The sequence below is a fragment of the Sebastes fasciatus genome, chromosome 7, assembly GCF_043250625.1.
Source record: "Sebastes fasciatus isolate fSebFas1 chromosome 7, fSebFas1.pri, whole genome shotgun sequence".
Taxonomy (NCBI): Eukaryota; Metazoa; Chordata; class Actinopteri; order Perciformes; family Sebastidae; genus Sebastes; species Sebastes fasciatus.
The window spans coordinates 4992131-5018983 of record NC_133801.1 but is presented as its reverse complement, the minus strand read 5'-3'; the positions used below and the strand labels follow the sequence as shown (position 1 = coordinate 5018983).

The 26853-nt window shown below is 42.1% G+C and overlaps 1 protein-coding gene across 6 annotated transcripts in view; it reads left to right on the top strand.

The window, feature by feature from the left end:
• The window catches only part of prx (periaxin), a 49029-nt gene extending 27252 nt beyond the window's left edge, over positions 1-21777 (top strand). For 2 of the 6 annotated variants that reach the window (XM_074641153.1, XM_074641156.1), the window contains exons 4-9: positions 373-498; positions 1329-1488; positions 1734-1927; positions 2853-3094; positions 4191-18673; positions 19803-21777. In XM_074641153.1, coding sequence (XP_074497254.1) covers positions 373-498; positions 1329-1488; positions 1734-1927; positions 2853-3094; positions 4191-18673; positions 19803-20086 — 15489 coding nt within the window. In that variant the 3' untranslated portion in view covers positions 20087-21777. Of the gene's footprint in view, positions 1-372; positions 499-1328; positions 1489-1733; positions 1928-2852; positions 3095-4190; positions 18674-19704 lie in introns of all 6 variants that reach the window. The other 4 variants (XM_074641157.1, XM_074641154.1, XM_074641158.1 and 1 more) reach the window with 4 other exon arrangements.
• The last annotated feature ends 5076 nt before the right edge of the window (positions 21778-26853 follow it).

The following is a 26853-nucleotide window of genomic DNA, read 5'->3' as shown; positions in this document are numbered from 1 at the left end:
AGAGCCAACCATTTAAACAACAGTTAAAATATTAAAATGCATTTTAATATCATTAAAAAGCAGGAAAGTAAAATAATAAACTACTACTACTTTTAAATTTAAAGGTTTTAAAACAAATAATCATAACCACTTTCACCATTCTCATTTTAATAATTGTAATCCTTTAAGATAGAGCAGTATTTAATATGATAAAGAAATGAGAGGTGAATTATAACAACAGATTCTAAAGCAATAAACCCAAAATAGTAATTGGTGATTTGACAGTTAAACACCTTTTCACCCGTAGTTTGGTTGATTTTGTGTTGCTCTTTTGACCTCATGACATCCGCCCACATTGCATCATCTCACCTGCGTTATCTGTGTTGTCTGCAGGTGCAGAAGGAGAAGCTCCATGCAGAGCTGAAGCGGGTGTTGAGTCAGAAGAGAAGTCATCTGAGAGAGTCGACCTGCCAGCTGGCCCAACCAGAGATGGACTCAGAGCCAACAGACCAACAGACAGTAAGTCTGATAAACACTGTTAATATAAAGGAAGTAAAAATGAATTACTTTAGTTTGTATCAGTGGTTGATCAGCGACTGGAGATAGATAGTTTACCATCTGTTTTATTACTGATGTTAAAGGAGACGATGCACACAAAGTCACTCTCTCACTTTTTCCTTTATGAGTCAAATTATTTCCTTCGGTCAGACACTGGAAAAGTGGATGTAATCCAAGAATAGAGTGACCTTTCCTCCGTGACGGCTTAATGGACTCAGAAGTAAAGTGTGAAGTGACAAATAGCCCTACTGTATAGTAAATTCTGCTCTCACTCAAGCAGGTGAAACAAGATATAAAACAAAGTTGAAGCCCCACGATTTTTAATATACCCAGCAAAGAAAAAAAGGAAATAGAAGATTCAGTTTCTTATGATGTGTTGATGGGTAACGATTTATGTTTTATGGACTTCAGCATCCACAGAATCTCTTAAAGTTTAAAATTCATCACTAATAATTCAGAGAAATAGTGCAAAATCTACGATGTTCCTGTTGATTTGTATCCGGTGCTCTCACTTTTTGATGCAGAGTAATAAGACCAGTGACTTTATAAACATATTCTGTTAGTGAGAAATGCTGACCGAGGTGTCTCGTCCCATTAAATTAAATACATAACACATTTTGTCCAAGTTATCCTGGTTAGTTGAAGACGTCACTTTGCAACGTGGGGAATCAGGGATTCATCTTCAAGTATGAATCTTAAGTATTACTGCAATAACTACGACATAAAATGTCTATCTTGGGCCTAAATTTGTTAAAAGTTGAGATAATAAAAGTTGTGTTTTTGTGTGTTAGTGTGTGGACGAAGCCTCTCAGTCCATGGAAATCGTGGTGGAGACGGAGGCGGAGGCCGGCGCCAGCGGCTACAGTGTGACTGGTGGAGGACAGCGAGGGATCTTTGTTAAAGACGTCCTCAGAGACTCACCAGCCGCTAAACATCTCAGTCTACAGGAAGGTACCTGCACTCACATCTGATTCATTTATAGTAAATATACTCGGTGCTTTAAAATGAAAACATGTACACTGCAAAGCCTGAACTTTAACTTAAACTTTATTTATATAGCACTTTTCAAACAAAGTCACAAAATGCTTGACAAGATAGAAATGAGAAATGAAAGTACCTCAAAATTGTACTTCACTACACTACTTAAATAAATGTATATGTGTTACTTGTTATTATAAATGGCTCTCTGTGTGAAGGTGACCAGCTGCTGAGTGCCAAGGTCTACTTCGACAACGTGAGGTATGAAGACGCTCTGAAGATCCTTCAGTGTGCGGAGCCATATAAGGTCAGCTTCCAGCTGAAGAGGACCATCCCTGGAGCAGAGATCTTCATACGACCTCGAGTTCCCAGCGTGGAGGTCAAAGGTCCCAAAGCCAAGATGGCCAAAATGGTAATCAATTATATTCCCCATTTATATGTGGTATGCAGTCTAAATTATAAATAATAAACTGTGCCATTTTATATAAAGTAGCATTTTCAGTTTGGTATAATCAGACTTTAGTAAATACCTAAAATCCCAAATACTTTAACAGGGTTTTATTGGAAATTTCTAATTAAACTGTAACTTAAATTCCTCCATTGCTTATAGACAAATCTGGGGAAATACCGGAAGCAACCAAGTCGCCATTACTACAGTGGCGTCTCCCTACAATACGCACACGTTTGAATGAAAGCTGTCCTTAGAAGTGGACAATTTTCTACTTTTACCTTTACTCTCTATGTAACGTTACTTTTGACAACGATGTCTATAGGAGTTCGGGAAGAACCTGTGCAGTTCTCAGCTGCCTAACGTTAGTCTAACATGGTGAAACAAGTAACGTCGGCTAAGTTAACACTGCTTAGCTAGCGTTAGTGGGCTAAAGACACTGTCGAGGGGCTGCAGTGGTCCCACAGAATAAATTATCTCAATCAACTATCTGTGGCGTTATTGTGAAATATAACCTTAGTTGCTCTAACCAGGGAAACCTAATGACCACAAAGTAAACATCATTAATCAGTTGGCATCACAAACAGAACACATACAAAGTGTCTTTAGTGACTTTAATCCATTTTATATACGTACTCATCTGAGTTTATTATCTACGTCGACCATTTACGAAGTTACTATGAACAACCACAGACAGTCACCAGTTAACACGGTTAACAAACAGTAGAGTCACTACGATTTGCCAGAGCAGTAATGCTAGATCACGGATCTTTTAGAGCCTCAAATTAGATTTAAAACATTGTAGTTTTCAAACACTTTCAGTCGTTAAATCAATCACCTCAACAGCCCTTTGATTGACCCTTTGTCATTGTGTCACTTGTGTTTTCAGAGTGTGAAGGGCATCAAGCCGTTCAAGGCCAAGAAGAAGAGAGGTGGTCGTTTTGGTCTGAAAAGGCTGAAGGAGAAGCGCAGAGAGGAGCTGGTGATCGAGGGAACGCCCCCCAGGCTGGAGATGAGCGACGTAGACGTGGAGTTTTCGCTTCCCAAATTCAAACAGAGGAGGAGCGCAAAGGTCGAAGCAGAAGGAGCCGGAGGAGCAGCAGCCGTGGGGAAGGTCAAGAGGAGGATCAGGTTGGCCTTGTCTCTGTTTGCTTTTCATGTTTAAATGGTCAGAATTATCTGCTGTGCTGACTGAATAGCATGTGAAGGAGGAATATTATAATGGTAAAGTAAATATCGGAGGAGAAGTTAATCATTTTAGTGTAGGGCTACGCAGAGCTTTATGATCTGGCTTCACACTTTTCGTCCAAGAACGTCACAACATCCGGTTGAAAGGTCAGCCATGTTGACACAGAGGAATCAAGCAGTAAAGCGATTGATTTGAGGGATTTGCGGGGCTAGAAATCCATTTATCTTTGTTTTGACTTTCTTTAGTTTAGTCAGTGAAGCCTACGGCGAAATTACCGCAACTTCATCGTCATTGCAGCATGCAGGTTTTGGTTGCTTAGTAACGGCAGGTGCAACATGAGCGCTACCTCCCAAGCACCTTGGATAAAAGGATGAAAGCGGCACGGCTGTTTTTTTTGCACACGTTTTTAGATGCAACATGTGTTACAAAGCATTTTTGAATAATAACTGTATCTGTTCAACACGTTCTCATCCCAACTCGTCACATACTAACGCTTTGTCAGACCCTTCGGTGTCACTTTTCAGTCGCTGTAAACACATATTGTTGTGAATTAAACAAAAACACTTGCTTATGATTAGGCAACAAAACCACTGGTTGGACTTAAAACTACTACATTTGTACAGTGAAAATGGGACTGGACATTAAGGGACACGCACAATCAGCTGTTTGTAAAGTGAAAATGAAATGTAACGCATGGGACATGAACAGCGGTCACCTGGATGAAGGCCCTGTGTTGTTGGACCCATCCACCTCAAGGTGTGTGTCTTTTCGCCCTTTAAATTACGCCACTACAGTCACTACCGGCGCACTTTCCTAGTACACTTACCGTTGCCGCAGTTGGGTTTCCATTGTAGTTAATGGAAAGCCCAGTGCGTTGCATGCCAGCACTAAAGGGTGCCTTGCGGGTCGGTATCGAACGCAGACGTACGTGACAAAGCGTATTTGACGCCCTGGGAATGAGAACAGGCTGATCTGTTTGGCTATATTACAATGTTTTTTTCTTCTTCTCAACTCCCTTTCTTTAACTGGTTCTCCCAGGTTTCCCCACATGAAAACAAAGGGTTACACTGGAGAAGGCACAGGAGGAAAAGTGGAAACAGGACGACTCGAGGGACAGGAGAACATCTCTCCACCTGAGATACCTGGAGCTAAAGTGAAAGCCAAAGGACACAAGTTTGGAATCTCCTTTCCGAAGACCAAATACACAAAGTCCGGCTCAGCGTTGGAAGCTGGATCTGTGGAGCTGAAGCCTCCGGGTGTGAACATCCAGCCACCATCTGTGGAGTTCAGTTTGTCTGGTGATAAAAACTTGGAGAAGGGAGGGGTTAAGCTTAACGCGCCTGATGTGGAGTTTGCACTTCCTTCGGGAAAAGCAGAAGCATCTTTGCCTGCTGTGAAGGGAAAGGCAGAAATCAAAGCTCCCAAAATCGACATCAGAGGAGGAGCTGATGCAGCTGTGGGAAAAGTTGATATAGACGTCGGCAAAGGAGATGCAAAGCTAAGAATGCCAAAGTTGAAACTACCCAAAGTTAGACTCTCACGTTATTCAGATGAGATTGATGCCAACATCAAGGTGAAAGCCAAAGAGATGAAAGGGCCACTGACTGATATAACACCTCCAAAAGTAGAAATCAAAGGAGGTGGTGAGATTGGTTTCCCCGAGGCAAATATCGCCAAACCAAAGATGGAAGTAGATCTCTCCGGAAAAGCTATTCAAATGCCTTCTGTTGATATTTCTTTACCAAAAGTGAAGGGAAAGTCTGACATGGGCGTCTCACTCCCAGAGTACGAAGGAGCAATCAAAATGCCTGCCATTGACATCTCCGTGCCTGATGTTGATTTGGAATTTGACACTGGACGCAGAATTCCTGATGAAGTGGAGGGCACTTTTAGAGGCCCCAAAATCTCCATGCCAAATGTTGACATCTCGTTGCCAAAGATGGGATCATCCAGTGTGGATATTGAAGGTCTAGAAGGTGGCGGGAAATTCAGTCTACCTTCTGTTGACATCTCTCTCCCAAAGCTGAAAACAGAGGGTGGAGATGTTGATATGGATTATTTTGTTGGTGGAGATGGGAAGTTCAAAATGCCTGAGTTTGACATATCTCTCCCAAAAATGAAGTCACCAGAAGGAGAAGTAAATATAAAAGGAGAAGGCTTCAAGTTACCCAAAGTAGACCTGACGCTTCCCAAAGGCAAAGCAGGAATGACCGATATTGAAGGTGGAGGAAAATTTCAGTTACCATCGGTTGACATCTCCCTCCCTAAAATGAAGACGGGTGAGATGGAGGTCGACATCGAAGGCCCTGAAGTGAAAGGTGGTAAATTTGAAATGCCAACACTTGACATTTCTCTGCCCAAAGGCAAAATGGAAGGAGACATTGAAGTAGAAGGGCTTACTGGGAAGGGAGGAAAATTCAAAATGCCTACATTTGATGTTTCTCTACCAAAGCTGAAACAACCTGAAGGCCACATGAACATAGAGACACCCAAGCTTGAGGGTGGAGGTAAGATCCAGATGCCCTCTCTAGATATATCGATGCCAAAAGGAAAGATGGAGGGTGACTTTGAAATAGAGGGTCCATCTGCAAAAGGAGGGAAGTTCAAAATGCCCTCACTCGACGTCAGACTCCCTAAGATGGAGACATCTGGGGTTGAGGTTGACTTACCAGAGATTAAAGGAGGGAAACTTGAGATGCCATCAGTAGACATTTCTCTACCGAAAGGTAAATCCAAGGGTGAGATTGACATCGAGGGAAAAGGAGGCAAGTTTAAAATGCCTTCATATGATATAACTCTTCCAAAAATGAAGTCTCCTGAGGGAGAGCTTGTTTTGGAGGGACCTGAAATCAAAGGTGGAAAGATCAAGATGCCTACTGTTGATGTCTCTGTTCCCCAAGGAAACGTAGAGGGAGATTTTAACATCGATGGCGGTAAAGTAAAAGGAGGCAAATTCAACATGCCCTCTCTAGACATTTCTCTCCCAAAAATGAAGCTACCTGAAGGAGACGTGAAGCTAGAATACCCTGAACTTCCAAATGTTGACTTTTCACTCCCCAAGGCAAACGTGGAGGGCAACATGGAGCTTGACGGCAGTGGTGTTAGCGGAGCCAAGTTCAAGATGCCAACTTTTGACGTGTCACTCCCAAAGATGAAAACCAGGGAGGGTGAGATTGATATCGAAGGACCTGAAGTCAAAGGAGGAGCAAAGTTCAACATGCCGTCGCTCGACATCTCTCTTCCTGCTATGAAATCACCAGAGGGGGAGGTAAAGATCGAAGGTCCCGGAGCCAAAGGAGGAAAGTTCCAGATGCCTTCTTTAGATGTGTCCCTACCGAAGATCAAATCACAGGGCGGTGACATCGATATTGAAGGTCCTGAGTTTAAGGCAGATTTAGGCCTGAAGGGAAGTGAGGTTAAAGGAGGGAAAATAAACATGCCGACAGTTGATATCTCTCTTCCAAAAGGAAAAGCAGAGGGTAAAATAGATATTGAGGGACCCAAAGGAAAAGGAGGCAAGTTTAAGATGCCTACATTTGATGTATCGATGCCAAAGATGAAGATGCCTGAGGGAAATATTGGCCTTGGGGAAATTAAAATGCCAACTATTGACATCTCAACCCCTCAAGGAACATTGGAAGGTGATATCACTCTCGAAGGTGAAGGAAAAGGAGGAAAATTCAGCCTGCCGTCTGTAGACGTCGCCCTCCCTGCTGTAAAATTCCCTGGAGGAGATGTGAATTTTCAAGGGCCGAAAGTTAAAGGCCGGAAATTTGAAATGCCGAAAATCGACCTCTCTCTTCCTAGAAGAAAAGCACAGGGAGACATCAATATTGACATTCACTCTGGAAAAGATGGGAATATTGAAATATCATCCTGTGATATTGGACTTCCTAAAGGAAAAGTCAAAGGTCCTGAGTTTAAGGGAGGAAAAATCACCATGCCAGACATTGATCTGTCACTCCCCAAAGGAAAGGCTGACCTCAGTATTGGGGGTCCGGAGGTCAAAGGAGGCAAATTCAAAATGCCCAAATTTGACGTTTCACTTCCAAAGATGAACTTGCCAGAAGGCAATGTCAAACTGGAAGGACCAGACATAAAAGGAAAAATGGAAATGCCGACTGTTGATGTTTCACTTCCAAAAGGAAAAATAGCGGGAGATGTTGACATTGATGGGCACGGTGGTAAAGGAGGCAAGTTTCACATGCCCTCACTTGATATCTCTCTTCCTAAAGTCAAAGCAAAAGGACTTGATGTTGATATTCAAGGACCTGAAGTCAAAGGTGACATGTCACTCCCTAAAATTAAGTCTCCAGAGGTAGATATCAGCCTTGAGGGTCCCGATGTAAAAGGAGGAAAGTTTAACTTGCCAACCGTTGACATTTCACTCCCCAAAGGAAAAATTCAGGGTGACCTCGATGTTGAGGGTCCTGAAGTGAAGGGGAGTAAATTTAAAATGCCCAAATTTGATGTCTCATTGCCAAAAGTGAATCTCCCAGAGGGTGATGTCAAAATAAAAGGTCCAGACATCAAGGGAGGGAAGATTGAAATGCCAGACATCGATATTTCACTCCCCAAAGGAAAAGCAGGAGGAGGAATTGAAATTGAAGGACATGCTGGCAAAGGAGGCAAGTTCCACATGCCCAATGTTGACATCTCTCTTCCTAAAATGAAAGCTAAGGGACCAGAGATAAATATTGAAGGCCCTGAAGTTAAAGGTGGAAAGTTAAACATGCCTTCACTTGATGTTTCTCTGCCCAAAATAAAATCTCCCAATGTGGATATCAGCCTTGAGGGTCCTGATGTTAAAGGAGGAAAGGTCAAGATCCCAACGGTTGACATTTCACTTCCCAAAGGAAAAGTTGAGGGTGACATAAATGTTGAAGGCCCTGAGGTGAAAGGAGGGAAATTCAAAATGCCGAAATTTGATGTTTCTCTACCAAAGGTGACTCTCCCAAAGGTTGATGCCAATGTGGAAGGACCAGATATGAAAGGAAAAATTGAAATGCCCACTGTTAATATTTCACTTCCAAAAGGAAAAGCAGACGTGGATATTGACATTGATGGGCACGGTGGTAAAGGAGGCAAGTTTCACATGCCCACACTTGATATCTCGCTTCCTAAAATCAAAGCAAAGGGAGTTGATGTTGATATTCAAGGACCTGAAGTCAAAGGTGACATTTCACTCCCTAAAATGAAGTCTCCAGAGGTAGATATCAGCCTTGAGGGTCCTGATGTAAAAGGAGGAAAGTTTAACTTGCCAACTGTTGACCTTTCACTCCCAAAAGGAAAACTTGACCTTGACGTTGAGGGTCCTGAGATGAAGGGGGGTAAATTTAAAATGCCAAAATTCAATGTTTCTTTACCAAAAGTGAGTCTCCCAGAGGGTGATGTCAAGATAAAAGGCCCGGACATCAAGGGAGGAAAAATCAACATGCCAGACATCGACCTGTCTCTCCCCAAAGGAAAGGCTGGCGCTGACCTCAGTTTTGAGGGTCCTGACGTAAAAGGAGGAACATTCAAAATGCCCAAATTTGACGTTTCACTTCCAAAGATGAACCTGCCAGAGGGCAATGTGGAAATGCCAACGGTTGATATTTCACTCCCAAAAGGAAAGATGAAGGGAGATGTTGACATTGAGGGACATGTGGGTAAAGGAGGCAAGTTTCACATGCCCTCGGTTGATATCTCTCTTCCTAAAATCAAAGCAAAAGGAGTTGATGTTGATATTGAAGGACCTGAACTTAAAGGTGACTTTTCACTCCCGAAAGGAAGAGTTGAGGGTGACCTGGATATTGAGGGTCCTGAGGTGAAGGGGGGTAAATTTAAAATGCCCAAATTTGATGTCTCATTGCCAAAAGTGCATCTTCCAGAAGGTGATTTCAAAATAAAAGGTCCAGACATCAAGGGAGGGAAGATTGAAATGCCAGACATCGATATTTCACTTCCCAAAGGAAAAGCAGGAGGAGGAATTGAAATTGAAGGACATGCTGGCAAAGGAGGCAAGTTCCACATGCCCAATGTTGATATCTCTCTTCCTAAAATGAAAGCTAAGGGACCAGAGATAAATATTGAAGGCCCTGAAGTTAAAGGTGGAAAGCTAAACATGCCATCACTTGATGTTTCTCTGCCCAAAATAAAATCTCCCAATGTAGATATCAGCCTTGAGGGTCCTGATGTTAAAGGAGGAAAGGTCAACATCCCAACAGTTGACATTTCACTTCCCAAAGGAAAAGTTGACCTTGATGTTGAGGGTCCTGAGATGAAGGGCGGTAAATTTAAAATGCCAAAATTTGATATGTCTTTACCAAAAATGAGTCTTCCTGAGGGTGATGTGGAAATAAAAGGCCCAGACATAAAGGGAGGGAAGATTGAGATGCCAGACATTGACCTGTCTCTCCCCAAAGGAAAAGCAGGAGGAGAAATTGACATTGAGGGACATGCTGGAAAAGGAGGCAAGTTCCACATGCCCACTGTTGATATATCTCTTCCTAAAATGAAAGCAAAGGGAGTTGATGTCAATGTTGAAGGTCCTGAACTTAAGGGAGGAAAAATCAACATGCCAGACATTGATCTGTCACTCCCCAAAGGAAAGGCTGACCTCAGTATTGAGGGTCCTGAGGTAAAAGGAGGCAAATTCAAATTGCCCAAATTTGACGTTTCACTTCCAAAGATGAACCTGCCAGAAGGCAATGTCAAACTGGAAGGACCAGAGTTGAAGGGAGGAGAGGTAGCAATGCCAGTTGTTGACATTTCAGTTCCGGTGGGAAAAGTAGAGGGAGATATCAATATTGAAGGACCATCTGGAAAGGGAAAGTTTGAAGTGCCAAATGTTGACCTATCTGGTAAAAAAGGTGGTGGACTCCACATGCCAAGTCTTGACATAAATCTCCCCAAATTTGATCTTGACCTCAGCCTTCCCTCTGGTCTAAAAGACAAAAGCCTCAAAGTGGACACCAGTGGTCCTGAAGCATCAGGAGATTTCAAGATGTCTGGTCTCAAAGGAGATATTAATCCACCTAAGTTGAAAGTTAAAGGTGCGGATATCGAGACAGGTGTAGAAGGTGCAGGTGCATCCCTAAAACTTCCTGCTGTCAAACTACCAACAGTTGACATCTCAGCTCCAAAAGTGGCTCTAGACTTTGGCCTCGCTAAACCGAAAGCTGACGATGTGGAAGTGGAGCTTCTGAAAGCAGAGGGAGGCAGGCCTTCTTCAGGGGGCAGCTTCGATCTACCTGATGTCTCCCTCAAAGTCCCCAGTTTCTCTCTTCCCAGGTTTGGTGGAAAGACCAAGAGTGGTGATTTTTCGATATCTGGCCCCAAGGGAGATGTTTCCCTCAGCCCACCACACGTGGAAGGAGAGATTAGGGCACCATCAGTAGAGTTTGATGGGCATGGAAAAGTCAAGGTCAAAAAACCTAAAATTAAAATGCCCTCATTTGGTATATCCAAAAAGCATGCAGATGTATCCGTGTCTTGTCCTGATGTGGATGTTAAAGTGAAAAAGGGGAAAATTGGCATTTCTAAACCGGAAATCAATGTTGAGAGCCCAGATGATAAATCAAAATTCAAAATGAAATTCCCCAAGTTCTCATTGCCAGGATTTGGCTCTAAAGAAAAAGATTTAGGTAAGCCAAGTGGTCACCTTGAGTCTAAGGGCAAGGTTAAGATGCCCTCTGTCGAGCTGTCACTACCAGCAGCTAATACACCAGAGACTGAGGTTCTTCTCCCCAAAGCAGAAGTTGATGTCTCAGAGGCTGATATTAGAGGTTATGAGGGAAACCTCAAAATTCCCAAAATGCCAACGATTGACGTTTCCATTCCCAAAATAGACCTAGATGTATCCCTGCCAAAAGTAAAGCATGAAGCAAAGGTTGATGGACAAGGGGGAAAATTCAAGATGCCTAACATCAAGATGCCTGACATTGACTTGTCCCTTCCTAAAGGAAAGTCACCTAAGATTGAAGGACCAGAATTGGAACTAAAAGGAGGTGAAGGAAAATTCAAAATGCCTCACATAGCAATGCCATCAATAGATGTGTCCCTTCCCACAGGGAAATCTGGAGATCTTGATGCATCACTTCCAAAAGGAAAGATCGAAGGTCCAGATGTTGAAATTGAGGGAGGTACCGGAGGAAAATTCAAAATGCCTCACATGAAAATGCCCAACATCGACATCTCTCTGCCCAAAGGAAAGATCGAAGGTCCAGATGTTGAAGTAGAGGGAGGTACTGGAGGAAAATTCAAAATGCCTCACATGAAAATGCCCAACATCGACATCTCTCTGCCCAAAGGAAAGATCGAAGGTCCAGACGTTGAAATGGAGGGAGGAACAGGAGGAAAATTCAAAATGCCTCACATGAAAATGCCAGATTTTGACATCTCTCTGCCCAAAGGAAAGATTGAAGGTCCAGATGTTGAAGTAGAGGGAGGAACAGGAGGAAAATTCAAAATGCCTCACATGAAAATGCCAAACATCGACATCTCTCTGCCCAAAGGAAAGATCGAAGGTCCAGATGTTGAAATGGAGGGAGGAACAGGAGGAAAATTCAAAATGCCTCACGTGAAAATGGCCAACATTGGCATTTCTCTGCCCAAAGGAAAGATCGAAGGTCCAGACGTTGAAATGGAGGGAGGTACAGGAGGAAAATTCAAAATGCCTCATATGAAAATGCCTGACATCGACTTCTCTCTGCCCAAAGGAAAGATTGAAGGTCCAGATGTTGAAGTAGAGGGAGGAACAGGAGGAAAATTCAAAATGCCTCATATGAAAATGCCCGATTTTGACATCTCTCTGCCCAAAGGAAAGATTGAAGGTCCAGATGTTGAAATAGAGGGAGGTACTGGAGGAAAATTCAAAATGCCTCACATGAAAATGCCAAACATCGACATCTCTCTGCCCAAAGGAAAGATCGAAGGTCCAGATGTTGAAATGGAGGGAGGAACAGGAGGAAAATTCAAAATGCCTCACATGAAAATGCCCAACATTGACTTCTCTCTGCCCAAAGGAAAGATTGAAGGTCCAGATGTTGAAATAGAGGGAGGTACTGGAGGAAAATTCAAAATGCCTCATATAAAAATGCCCGACATCGACATCTCTCTGCCCAAAGGAAAGATTGAAGGTCCAGACGTTGAAATTGAGGGAGGTACTGGAGGAAAATTCAAAATGCCTCATATGAAAATGCCCGACATCGATTTCTCTCTGCCCAAAGGAAAGATTGAAGGTCCAGACGTTGAAATGGAAGGAAGTACCGGAGGAAAATTCAAAATGCCTCACGTGAAAATGCCCAACATTGGCATTTCTCTGCCCAAAGGAAAAATTGAAGGTCCAGAAGTTGAAATGGAGGGAGGTACTGGAGGAAAATTCAAAATGCCTCATATGAAGATGCCAGATTTTGAGATCTCTCTGCCCAAAGGAAAGATCGAAGGTCCAGATGTTGAAATGGAGGGAGGTACTGGAGGAAAATTCAAAATGCCCCACATGAAAATGCCCAACATTGACTTCTCTTTGCCCAAAGGAAAGATTGAAGGTCCAGACGTTGAAATGGAGGGCGGTACTGGAGGAAAATTCAAAATGCCTCACATGAAAATGCCAAATGTTGACATCTCTCTCCCCAAAGGAAAAGTTGAAGGTCCAGATGTTGAAATGGAGGGAGGTACTGGAGGAAAATTCAAAATGCCTCACATGAAAATGCCAAATGTTGACATCTCTCTCCCCAAAGGAAAGATTGAAGGTCCAGATGTTGAAATAGAGGGAGGTACTGGAGGAAAATTCAAAATGCCTCACATGAAAATGCCAAATGTTGACATCTCTCTCCCCAAAGGAAAAGTTGAAGGTCCAGATGTTGAAATGGAGGGAGGTACTGGGGGAAAATTCAAAATGCCTCACATGAAAATGCCCAACATTGACTTCTCTCTGCCCAAGGGAAAGATTGAAGGTCCAGATGTTGAAATAGAGGGTGGGACGGGAGGAAAATTCAAAATGCCTCACATGAAAATGCCCAACATTGGCATTTCTCTGCCCAAAGGAAAAATTGAAGGTCCAGATGTTGACATTTCTCTGCCCAAAGGAAAGATTGAAGGTCCAGATGTTGAAATTGAGGGAGGTACTGGAGGAAAATTCGAAATGCCTCATATGAAAATGCCAGATGTTGACATTTCTCTGCCCAAAGGAAAGATCGAAGGTCCAGACGTTGAAATGGAAGGAGGTACCGGAGGAAAATTCAAAATGCCTCACATGAAAATGCCCAACATTGGCATTTCTCTGCCCAAAGGAAAAATTGAAGGTCCAGATGTTGACATTTCTCTGCCCAAAGGAAAGACTGAAGGTCCAGACATTGAAATTGAGGGAGGTACAGGAGGAAAATTCAAAATGCCTCATATGAAAATGCCCAACATTGACTTCTCTCTGCCCAAAGGAAAGATTGAAGGTCCAGATGTTGAAATAGAGGGAGGTACAGGAGGAAAATTCAAAATGCCTCATATGAAAATGCCCAACATCGACATCTCTCTGCCCAAAGGAAAGATCGAGGGTCCAGATGTTGAAATGGAGGGAGGTACCGGAGGAAAATTCAAAATGCCCCACATGAAAATGCCCAACATTGACTTCTCTCTGCCCAAAGGAAAGATTGAAGGTCCAGACGTTGAAATGGAGGGAGGTACAGGAGGAAAATTCAAAATGCCTCATATGAAGATGCCAGATTTTGACATCTCTCTGCCCAAAGGAAAGATTGAAGGTCCAGATGTTGAATTAGAGGGGGGAACAGGAGGAAAATTCAAAATGCCTCACATGAAAATGCCCGACATCGACATCTCTCTGCCCAAAGGAAAGATTGAAGGTCCAGATGTTGAAATAGAGGGAGGTACTGGAGGAAAATTCAAAATGCCTCATATGAAAATGCCCGATATCGATTTCTCTCTGCCCAAGGGAAAGATTGAAGGTCCAGATGTTGAAATAGAGGGAGGTACTGGAGGAAAATACAAAATGCCCCACATGAAAATGCCCAACATTGGCATTTCTCTGCCCAAAGGAAAGATTGAAGGTCCAGATGTTGAAATGGAGGGAGGTACAGGAGGAAAATTCAAAATGCCTCACATGAAAATGCCCAACATCGACATCTCTCTGCCCAAAGGAAAGATCGAGGGTCCAGATGTTGAAATGGAGGGAGGTACCGGAGGAAAATTCAAAATGCCCCACATGAAAATGCCCAACATTGACTTCTCTCTGCCCAAAGGAAAGATTGAAGGTCCAGATGTTGAAATAGAGGGAGGTACTGGAGGAAAATTCAAAATGCCTCATATGAAAATGCCCGATATCGATTTCTCTCTGCCCAAGGGAAAGATTGAAGGTCCAGATGTTGAAATAGAGGGAGGTACTGGAGGAAAATACAAAATGCCCCACATGAAAATGCCCAACATTGGCATTTCTCTGCCCAAAGGAAAGATTGAAGGTCCAGATGTTGAAATGGAGGGAGGTACAGGAGGAAAATTCAAAATGCCTCACATGAAAATGCCCGACATCGATTTCTCTCTGCCCAAAGGAAAGATTGAAGGTCCAGATGTTGAAGTAGAGGGAGGAACAGGAGGAAAATTCAAAATGCCTCATATAAAAATGCCCAACATCGACATCTCTCTGCCCAAAGGAAAGATCGAGGGTCCAGAAGTTGAAATGGAGGGAGGTACCGGAGGAAAATTCAAAATGCCTCACATGAAAATGCCCAACATCGACATCTCTCTGCCCAAAGGAAAGATCGAGGGTCCAGATGTTGAAATGGAGGGAGGTACCGGAGGAAAATTCAAAATGCCCCACATGAAAATGCCCAACATTGACTTCTCTCTGCCCAAAGGAAAGATTGAAGGTCCAGACGTTGAAATGGAGGGAGGTACTGGAGGAAAATTAAAAATGCCCCACATGAAAATGCCCAACATTGGCATTTCTCTGCCCAAAGGAAAAATTGAAGGTCCAGATGTTGACATTTCTCTGCCCAAAGGAAAGACTGAAGGTCCAGACATTGAAATTGAGGGAGGAACAGGAGGAAAATTCAAAATGCCTCATATGAAGATGCCAGATTTTGACATCTCTCTGCCCAAAGGAAAGATTGAAGGTCCAGATGTTGAATTAGAGGGGGGAACAGGAGGAAAATTCAAAATGCCTCACATGAAAATGCCCGACATCGATATCTCTCTGCCCAAAGGAAAGATTGAAGGTCCAGATGTTGAAATAGAGGGAGGTACTGGAGGAAAATACAAAATGCCCCACATGAAAATGCCCAACATTGGCATTTCTCTGCCCAAAGGAAAGATTGAAGGTCCAGATGTTGAAATGGAGGGAGGTACAGGAGGAAAATTCAAAATGCCTCACATGAAAATGCCCGACATCGATTTCTCTCTGCCCAAAGGAAAGATTGAAGGTCCAGATGTTGAAGTAGAGGGAGGAACAGGAGGAAAATTCAAAATGCCTCATATGAAAATGCCCAACATCGACATCTCTCTGCCCAAAGGAAAGATTGAAGGTCCAGATGTTGAAATGGAGGGAGGAACAGGAGGAAAATTCAAAATGCCTCACATGAAAATGCCCAACATAGACATCTCTCTGCCCAAAGGAAAGATCGAGGGTCCAGAAGTTGAAATGGAGGGAGGTACCGGAGGAAAATTCAAAATGCCTCACATGAAAATGCCCAACATCGACATCTCTCTGCCCAAAGGAAAGATCGAGGGTCCAGATGTTGAAATGGAGGGAGGTACCGGAGGAAAATTCAAAATGCCTCATATGAAAATGCCAGATTTTGACATCTCTCTGCCCAAAGGAAAGATCGAAGGTCCAGATGTTGAAGTAGAGGGAGGAACAGGAGGAAAATTCAAAATGCCTCACATGAAAATGCCCGACATTGATTTCTCTCTGCCCAAAGGAAAGATTGAAGGTCCAGATGTTGAAGTAGAGGGAGGAACAGGAGGAAAATTCAAAATGCCTCATATGAAAATGCCAGATTTTGACATCTCTCTGCCCAAAGGAAAGATTGAAGGTCCAGATGTTGAAGTAGAGGGAGGAACAGGAGGAAAATTCAAAATGCCTCATATGAAAATGCCCAACATCGACATCTCTCTGCCCAAAGGAAAGATTGAAGGTCCAGATGTTGAAATGGAGGGAGGAACAGGAGGAAAATTCAAAATGCCTCACATGAAAATGCCCAACATCGACATCTCTCTGCCCAAAGGAAAGATCGAGGGTCCAGAAGTTGAAATGGAGGGAGGTACCGGAGGAAAATTCAAAATGCCTCATATGAAAATGCCCAACATAGACATCTCTCTGCCCAAAGGAAAGATTGAAGGTCCAGATGTTGAAGTAGAGGGAGGAACAGGAGGAAAATTCAAAATGCCTCACATGAAAATGCCCGACATCGACTTCTCTCTGCCTAAAGGAAAGATTGAAGGTCCAGATGTTGAAGTAGAGGGAGGAACTGGAGGAAAATTAAAAATGCCTCATTGGAAAATGCCAGATTTTGACATCTCTCTGCCCAAAGGAAAGATTGAAGGTCCAGATGTTGAAATCGAGGGAGATACTGAGGGGAAATTCAAAATGCCTCACTGGAAAATGCCGGATTTTGACATTTCTCTGCCCAAAGGAAAGATCGAAGGTCCAGATGTTGAAGTAGAGGGAGGAACAGGAGGAAAATTCAAAATGCCTCACATGAAAATGCCAGATGTTGACGTCTCTCTACCCAAAATAAAATCTAGTAAAATTGAAGGCGCAGAGTTTGAGATTGAGGGAGGCAAATCTAAAATGCCACACATTACAATGCCTTCAGTAGACTTTTCACTGCCAAAAGGAAAGACAGATGGTCCCAAAGTTGAAATTAAGGGTGATGGAGGAAAATTCAAGATGCCTAAAGTTGACATATCTCTTCCAAAAGGAAAACCTTCAATTGAAGGACCTGCTATAGAGATGGAAGTCACAGGAGGAAAGTTCAAAGGTCCACATGTTAAACTTCCAAAGGGGGGTATATCAGTGTCGACGAATAAATCAGGTGAAGCAGAGATCAACTTACCAACCGTTGAGGCAGGAGGGAAAATTAAAGTGCCACAAGTCACATCACCAGATCTGGATATTGATGTGACACTTAGTAAACCTAAACAAGACACAGAGGCTCATGGGGAAGATGATCTGCATGTTGAGGGAGAGCACAAAGGTCTTAAACTCAAGATGCCAACAATAGATGTCAAAGGTCCAAAAGGAGACCTGGAGTTTGATATAGGACTTCATAAAGGAGAGGGCAAAAAAGACAGGAAAATAGTTGAACTACCTGACTTGGATCTTAACACAGCGGGAACCAGCAGCAAAGTAAAGGGGCCTAAAGTCAAAGGATCAAAATTCAAGATCGGAATGCCAAAAAAGAAAACTGGCAAAGATGTAAAAGCTGAAGTTAAAATATGCAAAAACTGTGGCGATGAGGAGTTAGATGGTCAAGTCAAACACATATGCAAGGGTAAAGAAAGATTTGAGTACGAAGTTGAAGTCGAAACCCACAACGGACATAAAGAGAACAAAGATCGTATTAACATCCCAGTGCCAGAGGTTACATTACCAAGTGTTAGTCTGAAAACCAAACAAGGCTCAGCCGACTTAGGAACAGGCGGAGAGGGTGGCCCCTCGTCATCCAGAGCGGAAATCAAAGTCCCCAGGATACCAGACATAGAGTTTGATATTGGTACATTACAGGATGAAGATGAAGACAAAACAGAAAAAGGCAAGAAAATCAAAATCCCTAAGTTTGGTGTCCCATTACCCTCCATCTCCTCTCCCGAGGGAAGAATGAACCTCTATAAGCCAGAAATTCAGTATGAGGGCCCTAAAATACCCAAAGTAAAGAAAGCAGTCTTTGTCTTGGTAAATCCACCACAAACGGATGAGCCCGCTGCATGCACAGAGCGCCTCCTGGAAGAGGAGACGACATCTGAGGACGTCAAAGTGAAGATGCCCAAAATCAAAATGAAGCCGAGCTTTGGGAAGTCCAAAGATAAATCAGCTGCTGTGTCATTTTCTCCTGGCAAATCCGGGTCGTATGATGTCAATCTAAAGGGCGAAGGTTCAAGTTCTGGTCTCAACGGTGAAAAAGACAAAGGGACATTCAGTGGCAAAATCAAACTTCCAAAGGTGGAGTTGACCTCTCCGTATGGCAAGATGGCTGCAGAGGGGGAGGACACCGAAATGAGGGTGAAACTGGGAAAGGATTCATCACCAGGGGAAGTGGAGGGAGACACTAAAGGGTTTAAACTAAAATCAGGCAAGATGGACTTTGCTGGTTTTAGTGAGGATCTCTCGAAGGACGTGGTGACATCTCATGCCAGAACAGATATGCTGGACAGGGACAGCTCAGCGTCCCCTGCTAGTTTCACCATGGACTTCAGCTCCGCAAAGGTCCAGACCTGGAGCGAGGTCGAGAGCCAAAGCAGGGAGTCTGAAGAGAAAGAGTCTCCCTCCTGGTTCAAGGTCCCTAAGTTCACCCTGAAGCCACACTCCACAGGTAAGAGTAAAGGAAGCTTCAAACTGAGATGACAAGACATTTGAACAATTAGATATAGACTCTTACAAAGGTTGATGGTATCCAAGTCAAGCACGTTTTATTGTGTACTTGTTAAAGAGTAAATGACTTGATTACTTGTTTACAAAGACTCTTCAAGTTATATATTCAATAGTACATATACAGTGTAGGCTCTCTTTTTATTCAAACACCGCAGTCTAGTTGCATCATGGGAAGTTTAGGACTTATATTAAGGACTGAAAGATTGTATTCGTCTTTCACAAGTTCCCCAAATTTGAACGTGCAATATTAAACCACTGGAGTACTCATTTAAAGGAGTCAGTGAATAATTGCACAAATCTTCCAGAACAACCCAGTCGGCAGAATTTTTTTTTGGCATTGGACGTTTCTGCAAACCACGGATACGTTGAATGGTGCCGTTTATACGTTTCATATCAGCCTCCTATGACGCTCGTAGAAACGCAATGCCACGTGGTTAAAGTTGTGAAACGATTGGTTAGGTTTAGGCAACAAAATTACTTGGTTGAGGTTAGAGAAAAGATCATGGCTTGTGTTCAAATAATAATGTAACAACATAACGTAACAATGCAACCAAACCACAATAGTTAGGTTTAGGAAAGAACTACATGGTTGGACTTAAAACTACTACGTTTGTACAGTGAAAATGACAAATGACACGAACGAACAGCTGATTGTGACGTGATGCATTTGTGTTTGTTGGACCCATCCACCACACGTCGACATTCAATGTATCCCCCGGTGTGCAGAAAACGTCCAATGCCAAAAAAAAATCCTGGCAACTGGGCTGTCCAGAATTAATAATGTTCATATTATGTATAAGTTTTGTATGTGTGTTTTATACTTGCATTATTTCACTATATTATCAAAGAGATATTACAATACGCTTTACATTATACATCATTTATTCTTGCTATTGCCTGTGATTTGTTTTGTTTGTGTTTATTCTATAAATTACTAATATATAATCTCCTGTTTTGTCTCTGCTACATAAGACTAAGTTTCCCTCTTGATTTCCTCACCTATCATCCTCTCCTCTCCTTTCTTCCTTTCCTCTACTTGCCTCGGCTTGTTTCCTCTCCTCCTCCCCCAGGCTTCCTCCAGATAACCCCAGAGGGTTCTCCTCAGGCCCAGCGGAAGGGGGAGATGGGAGGTGATGTTGACGTCTCGGGGTCTTTCTGCCTCCACACCTCAGGGCACGACTTCACCACGAAGGAATTGTCCGAAGAGCACCAAGTCTCCTCCGCCGAGGAGGGAACTCTCACCATGGTGACCAAGACCACCAGGATCACCCGGCACATGGTTACCACTGAAACACGAACAGGTGAATCTTCGGATACCACGACAAAAACAACTCGCCAGGTGTCGGACTTCTGAGGATGCTGTAATGATAAATGTATTTAAATTTTCTTGTTTTTCTTTGGTGAGGTTGCAGTGTTCTTGTATACTAAGCCTGCAACATGGCAAACCTCTATTAAGTACAAGTCTTTATTTTATATTTCAATAGGTGAGGTATGAATGTGATGAAAAACAATATGGCATTTCATCAATCAGCATCATCGTCATAGCAACAGAGTAATATATGCTTCCTTTTTTCATTTTAAATGTGACTATTTTTTGTTACTGTTCTTTGAGTTTTGTTAGTTTAGTCCTACATATTTATCGGATTTTGTTTGGTTTTACAGTTTTTGAATGTAAACATGTCACATTGCTTTATTATTTATTGTTGTTTGTGTGTTCAAAATGCGCTGGAACGAGTCATTTACTCACACCAGCATCATGGATTTGACCATGATTATACTACAGTACAGGCCAGAGTAATATTCATGTAAATACAACTATATCATTGCTTTTTTTTGAGGCAGTATCCCTTCAATCCGAAATGTAATTATTTTCATATTCACCAGAGTCAGGAGTAGAAATGATATTTTTTTGATCTGATAACCTATTTTGTTTGTCTTGGAGAAAAAGTGTGAGCTTTTTTGAGATTATAGGCTATTCTCATTTGCTGCCATAGTTTTATATCTTAAGCATTTAGCTGGTGCTGTTACCCAGAGATAGTCACAGTGAGTGGGCAGGACGCTCTGGACTGCTGTGGGCATCAAACCTGTGACCTTCTGGTTACAGGTTGCTCTCGAACATTTACTGTAGGCCACCCTGCTGCTAATCTATTTTATATTTATGTTTTTACTGTACACTGCCGGAAAAAAAGACGCCACTGTATATTTTGTGATTGAGGATTTAGCTTCAAAATAGATGACAGATGTTTTTGAAACTCAGCTGTGGACTGTGCTGAGTTTCAAAACATCGACAGCGAGCTCAGCTGGGAGGAAATTTGGGGATTTAAGGGGTGCTGTTGGGCGCTTTAATAAAAATCAGTGAGATGAGTTTTAAAGGAAAACTGTAAACCTTTTTCTCTTAAAAAATAACCTTCTCAAAATCAGGCTGCTACAATGAGCCTTGATGAAACGCCATCAGGTAACAAATATGTCCTCTAAAGACTGAAGAGAACCAAGGCACGTTTTCCTTTTAATTACCATGTCTTTAATAATCTGACATTCTTCTGTTTGTTGTATGAATATTATTGAAGATATTACAGAATAACATTGGATGTTAAAATGTCAGATTAATAAAAGCATTTTTATTAGGTTTTCAAAAAGCTTGTCCTCCATTTAAAGTATAAATTGCTTTGAAATGGAGGGGAAAAAACCTTGTGCTGTCTTTTAGATATTTATTTCATTGTCTCTACATTGAGATATTTAAGTTTCATTCCCAAATGCGGTACCTACCATTTGAGAAAAAACAGCTACTGTAATGTTTCTGGCATTAAATGAAAACTTACTTTTGAAAACTACTGATTGTACACGCCACTCATAGCCATTTGCATACAAGAAAACAGTTTCACAGGATACAACCATCTGATTTGTCAAAATGATGAGCTACTTTTCAAGTGGATGTAAAGCATTTAAGAATGGACACTTTGTACTTAACTTGGTTTACTTTACTCGGTTGGCAGATGGAATGAAATTGTGTGATAAAAAATGCATGAATAAATCCTGACAAAACCACTCCCACACTCTTTTTCATTTACAACTTTTAACACTATTCCTGTTTTTCAGGTGAGAAATAGATGATAGATTTCTAAAAAAAGAAGCCGGGACGAGAGTAGTGTCCTGTCAAGGTAACACGCACTGAGCGTCTATGTGTATTGAGATTTTTACCTTAATCAAGTCTTTGAGTTTCTTTTAGATTATAAGGGTTTCAGTGCCAAGTGTTTTTGTCAAAGCTGCATTGGAGAGAATGTTGGTTAAGATATTATATCAATAAAATAATATTCACACAAAAAAAACATTTAAATGATAGTTTCCTGACGTCTTGACCTTCACAGACTATGAATAGTTAGTTATAAAAGTGGACTTATCGGTGTTTTAAGAGTTTTTTTAGTGGACGTCAGCCGTCTGTCAGCCTCAATCATTCATTCATGCATCTGTTATCTACACACCCACGTATCCTTTGCAGGGTCATGGGAGGCTTGAGCTTATAGCAACTCATATTGGGCGAGAGGCGAAATATTCAAATCCTTTCGGTAGAAAACATGCAGCGGTATGGAAGCCCATTTACAGCAGGAAAAGGGAAAAAAAATGTGTGAGATTTAAATAAAAATACTCGTGACACTATTTTAGCTAAATATTTATGAGATTGTGACTCAAAAGTTTGACTTGACCAGCACAAACTGAACTCACTATCTCACTAACTTTGATTATCTCATAATATTTAACTTGGATGTCTTAATTTTGACTTAATAACTCAAACTTTTGACTTGTAGTATCTCAAGCTTTTGATTTAGTAAGTCAAATTTGAACTTTTAACCATCCCACTACAATTATGACTAACTCATAATTATCTCATAATTTCGATTTAGTAACTCAAACTTTTGACTCGGTAAGTAAACATTAAAAGATAGTATGTGCAAATGTTGACTTACTATTTCATAATTTTGACTTAGTAACTCAAACTTTTGACTTAACACATTTACTACTTACTTACTTTTAACGTAAGTAGACATTAAAAGATATAACAAGTGCAAATCTTGCCTTGCTATTTCACACTTTTTTATTTGTAACTAAAATGTATAACTTAAATGTTGCAATCAGGTTTTTTTTTTTATTTATCATGCATAACGTTTCATCTTTTTTTTTTTTTTTTCTGGCAGAAATGGGTTTCCATACATTGGCCACACTAGATGGGATCCATTTTAAAGGCCTTTTTTTATAAGATTTATCCAATTGTATTCTTGGAGCCGAGTTTGATAAGCGACATCCTCATGTCCACCGTGCAAATCAAACATTTATTTTATCATTAGATGAAACTTCAGTGGGCAGATAGAGAAACATCTCCAGAGATAAATTAAAGTATTTCTGACATGATATGACATAAATCATGATACTTGCTTGTTGTAATTAACTGATTATCTTGAAAGGTCAACTGGCTAGTTGCAACTTAAATATAATGGTAAAGGCTGAATTTGAAGCTAATGTCAAACTACTGTACACTGCAAGAAAAACATATTTTCTTCAGACACCTATTTCTTCTAACCCCCCATTTAAAGGTTATTGCTCATCAAATCAGGGTCATAGTAGTTTAATTACTTTATACATGTGATTTGGTGGCAATTAAAAAAGCATTTTAAAATGTGTGGATGTTGGTGCCCCCCAGTGGTGGTATAAAAAAAAGGTACAGAGATAGACAGCACTGCCCCCCCAAGTGTTATTCTCATGTTCAGTGCAGCTTCAGTGCAGCTTCAGTTATTGGAATAAAATGTGAAACAGCAGATGCACACATGGATGCAGTGTGTGAGGTCTGATCATTCTCACCTGTAAACATCCCATAGAAATACTGCAGGTACAGCCCAGCAGAAATATTTTGAGGAACATGTTGTTCTCACCTTTAAGTTAAATCAGTCACCAAGAAAAAGGAGAGCTTAATCAGGTTTCTGCTGCAGATTAAAGCACATGGATGAGTGAAAAATCCCCTGAGAGGAGGGACTTTTGAGGAGAAAGTGATAAACTATGCACACCAGTGCATGACGTCTTCCCATTGTGTGAGCGTGTGTGTGTGTGTGTGTGTGTGTTCTCAATCTACTCATCTACTGCTGTGATGATGCTGTGCGACGTAGGCTACAAGGGTGAGTGTATGTGAGGGGAGATTAATATAGTATGAGGAGTGAACAATGCCACTGAGCGGCGGGAAGCGAGAGACTGCAGCGTCACCGGCTACTTTTTTTTACTGTTTTATATCTCACTACTGATGGAGCAGACTTTACTTCCAGAGGTCATTTTAGTATCTCATCATCTCATATCCTTTAACTCTAAAAATAAATTGTGACGCTGTGCAGCACTCCCAGCAGCACTATCGAGTCACAGTTGTTAGCACTTGTTGTTGTTTTCTAATCCACATATAGCTTTAAATTATACTTCTTTTGTGCTCTTTTTGTGCATCACAAGAAAATATTAGCACATTATTTTGCATGAAAATATAAAATAATATAAAGTAACACCATAGCTGATAATACAATACAATACAATACAATACAATACAATACATACAATATATTTACATTTTTAGTTCACCTTATATAAATTAAGAAAAGACATATTTTATTTCAGGCTCTGTGTGGATTAGGAAACTGAGTTGTTGTTTCCTTCCATAATTCCTTTTTTGTTTACATATTTATATGGGCTATATAAAACAATATATATATACAGTGGAAAACACTTATAGTGATCACGTCTATCCAGGTCAAATTGATCACTGTAAGCGGATGATTATTACCAAAATTCTCATGCAGATTACCATTTAATTGATATTTATATATTTATTGCATGAAGTAATGAAACGAACCGCTTCGCTTTTTACTGACTCGCTGCCAATTCTTTTGCCTTTTCCCTCACTGCAGGTGAGGCTTTCCCGTTTTTAGCCGGCTCTGCAGCGCGAGCGTGCACGCAGAACAGCACCCCTTTGACGGGGTTCCTTGTTCTCTCACCCGTAAGCGGCGTGGAGGGGGACGGGCGCCGGTCCGGTTGAATTGGCAGAGTTTCACTTTGGGGGCGTTACGTGACCAGGCGATATCAATCCACTTGATGAGGGCGGCTGCAACCAAGTGCTTTCCCTGTACGCATTTGGTATTCAGAGAAAATTACTTTCCTTTTCCCGTCATAATATGCCCGCAGCAGGTATCCAGCCAGAAAGCAGACGGTCCGCAAGGCAAAGAGAGTAAAGTAAAAAAAAAATAAATAAAAATTCAACAAAAGTCTAACGTAGTTTTAAAATGTTTTTCCATATATTGTCATGTATGAACCGCTTCACACTCGGCTGCAAACCAGTCGGTTCGCTGGGATGAGGATCAGCACCTCTAAATCTGAGGCCATGGTTCTCAGCAGGAAACCGATGGATTGCTTACTCCGGGTAGGGAATGAGTCCTTACCCCAAGTGAAGGAGTTCAAGTACCTCGGGACTATGGAACATGAGATTGGCCGGAGAATCGGAGCAACAGAGGGCAGTATTGCATTCGCTTTACCGCACCGTTGTGACGAAAGAGAGCTGAGCCGGAAGGCAAAGCTTTCGATCTACCGGTCAATCTTCGTTCCTACTCTCACCTATGGTCATGAGGGCTGGGTCATGACCAAAAGAACTAGATCGCGGGTACAAGCGGCCGAAATGGGTTTCCTCAGGAGGGTGGCTGGCGTCTCCCTTAGAGATAGGGTGAGAAGCTCAGTCATCCTTTAGGGACTCGGAGTAGAGCCGCTGCTCCTTTGCGTCGAAAGGAGCCAGCTGAGGTGGTTCGGGCATCTAGTAAGGATGCCCCCTGGACACCTTCCTTTGGAGGTGTTCCAGGCACGACCAGCTGCGAGGAGACCAAGGGGAAGACCCAGGACTAGGTGGAGAGATTATATCTCCACACTGGCCTGGGAACGCCTCGGGATCCCCCAGTCAGAGCTGGTTAATGTGGCCCGGGAAAGGGAAGTTTGGGGTCCCCTGCTGGAGCTGTTGCCCCCGCGACCCCGACCCCGGATAAGCAGTTGAAGATGAGAGTGAGAGAGTGTCATGTATGAAAAGACCCAAAATGAACACTATAAATGGACTACTTGAATACTATAATCAAATAATTTAAACAGCATTTTTATAGGAATGATTCTGTCCAGTGCTTTTTGATCCATAGAAGCGGTTGATCACTGTAACCGTGATCACTATAAGCGGTTTACAAAAGCCTCCCCTGCGGCATCAACAACCCCTCATACACTTCCGCTCTCCTCGTCTCCCCTCCTGCCTCCGCGTGGCACGGATCACCTCTCATACCGATGAGTGGGCTGCAAGTGAAATGAGCTCTCCGTCATCCTGCTCGCTGAGCGCACCGGAGGCTACTGCGGTAAGATGCGGCGACGCACGATGCCCGAGACGAGGAGGAGGACATGATGCGCAGTACTGGACCAACGACTGCTGGAGGAGGAGAGACACAAATAACATTCACTGTGGTGCAAATTTAGAGACGATGGGACGGAAGAGGATGCACGTTTGACTGATCTGTAGAGCTGCTGTAGAGCCAGTGGTGCAGGCCGACAGGAGGATGAGGTGAAGGATGCTCCACAGCCAGAGGAGGCTCCAATAGGCTTCATCTGGAAACAACAAGGAAGCACAGAGACGTTCAGTAAAGGACACTTCATCCACAGCCTGGACCTGGAGAGACACTGAGACATCAAAGGAGGTGAGACACAAACCTGTCCTCCTGAATCCCTTTCAGGACATGTTGGCTGGACACACTGGTTTTCCAGGTGCTTTGACGTGGCTCATCTTCATCATAGTGGTAACACACAGCTCATATGATGAAGATGAGCCATCTTTTTTGTTTGTTTATTTGTTTTGCACAATTTAAGACTATAGAACATAACAAAAAATAAATAAATGAATAATATACAATGCAGGAAGAGGCAAAAAAAACAAACACTGGGCTTATCTGAAGCCTCCACCTAGAGACAAGATTAATATAAAGAAATAATATGACCATATAATAGTGATAACAAACAATTAGGACAAAATATATATAATAATAACAATAACAATACAGTAAATATATCAAAAAAGATAAG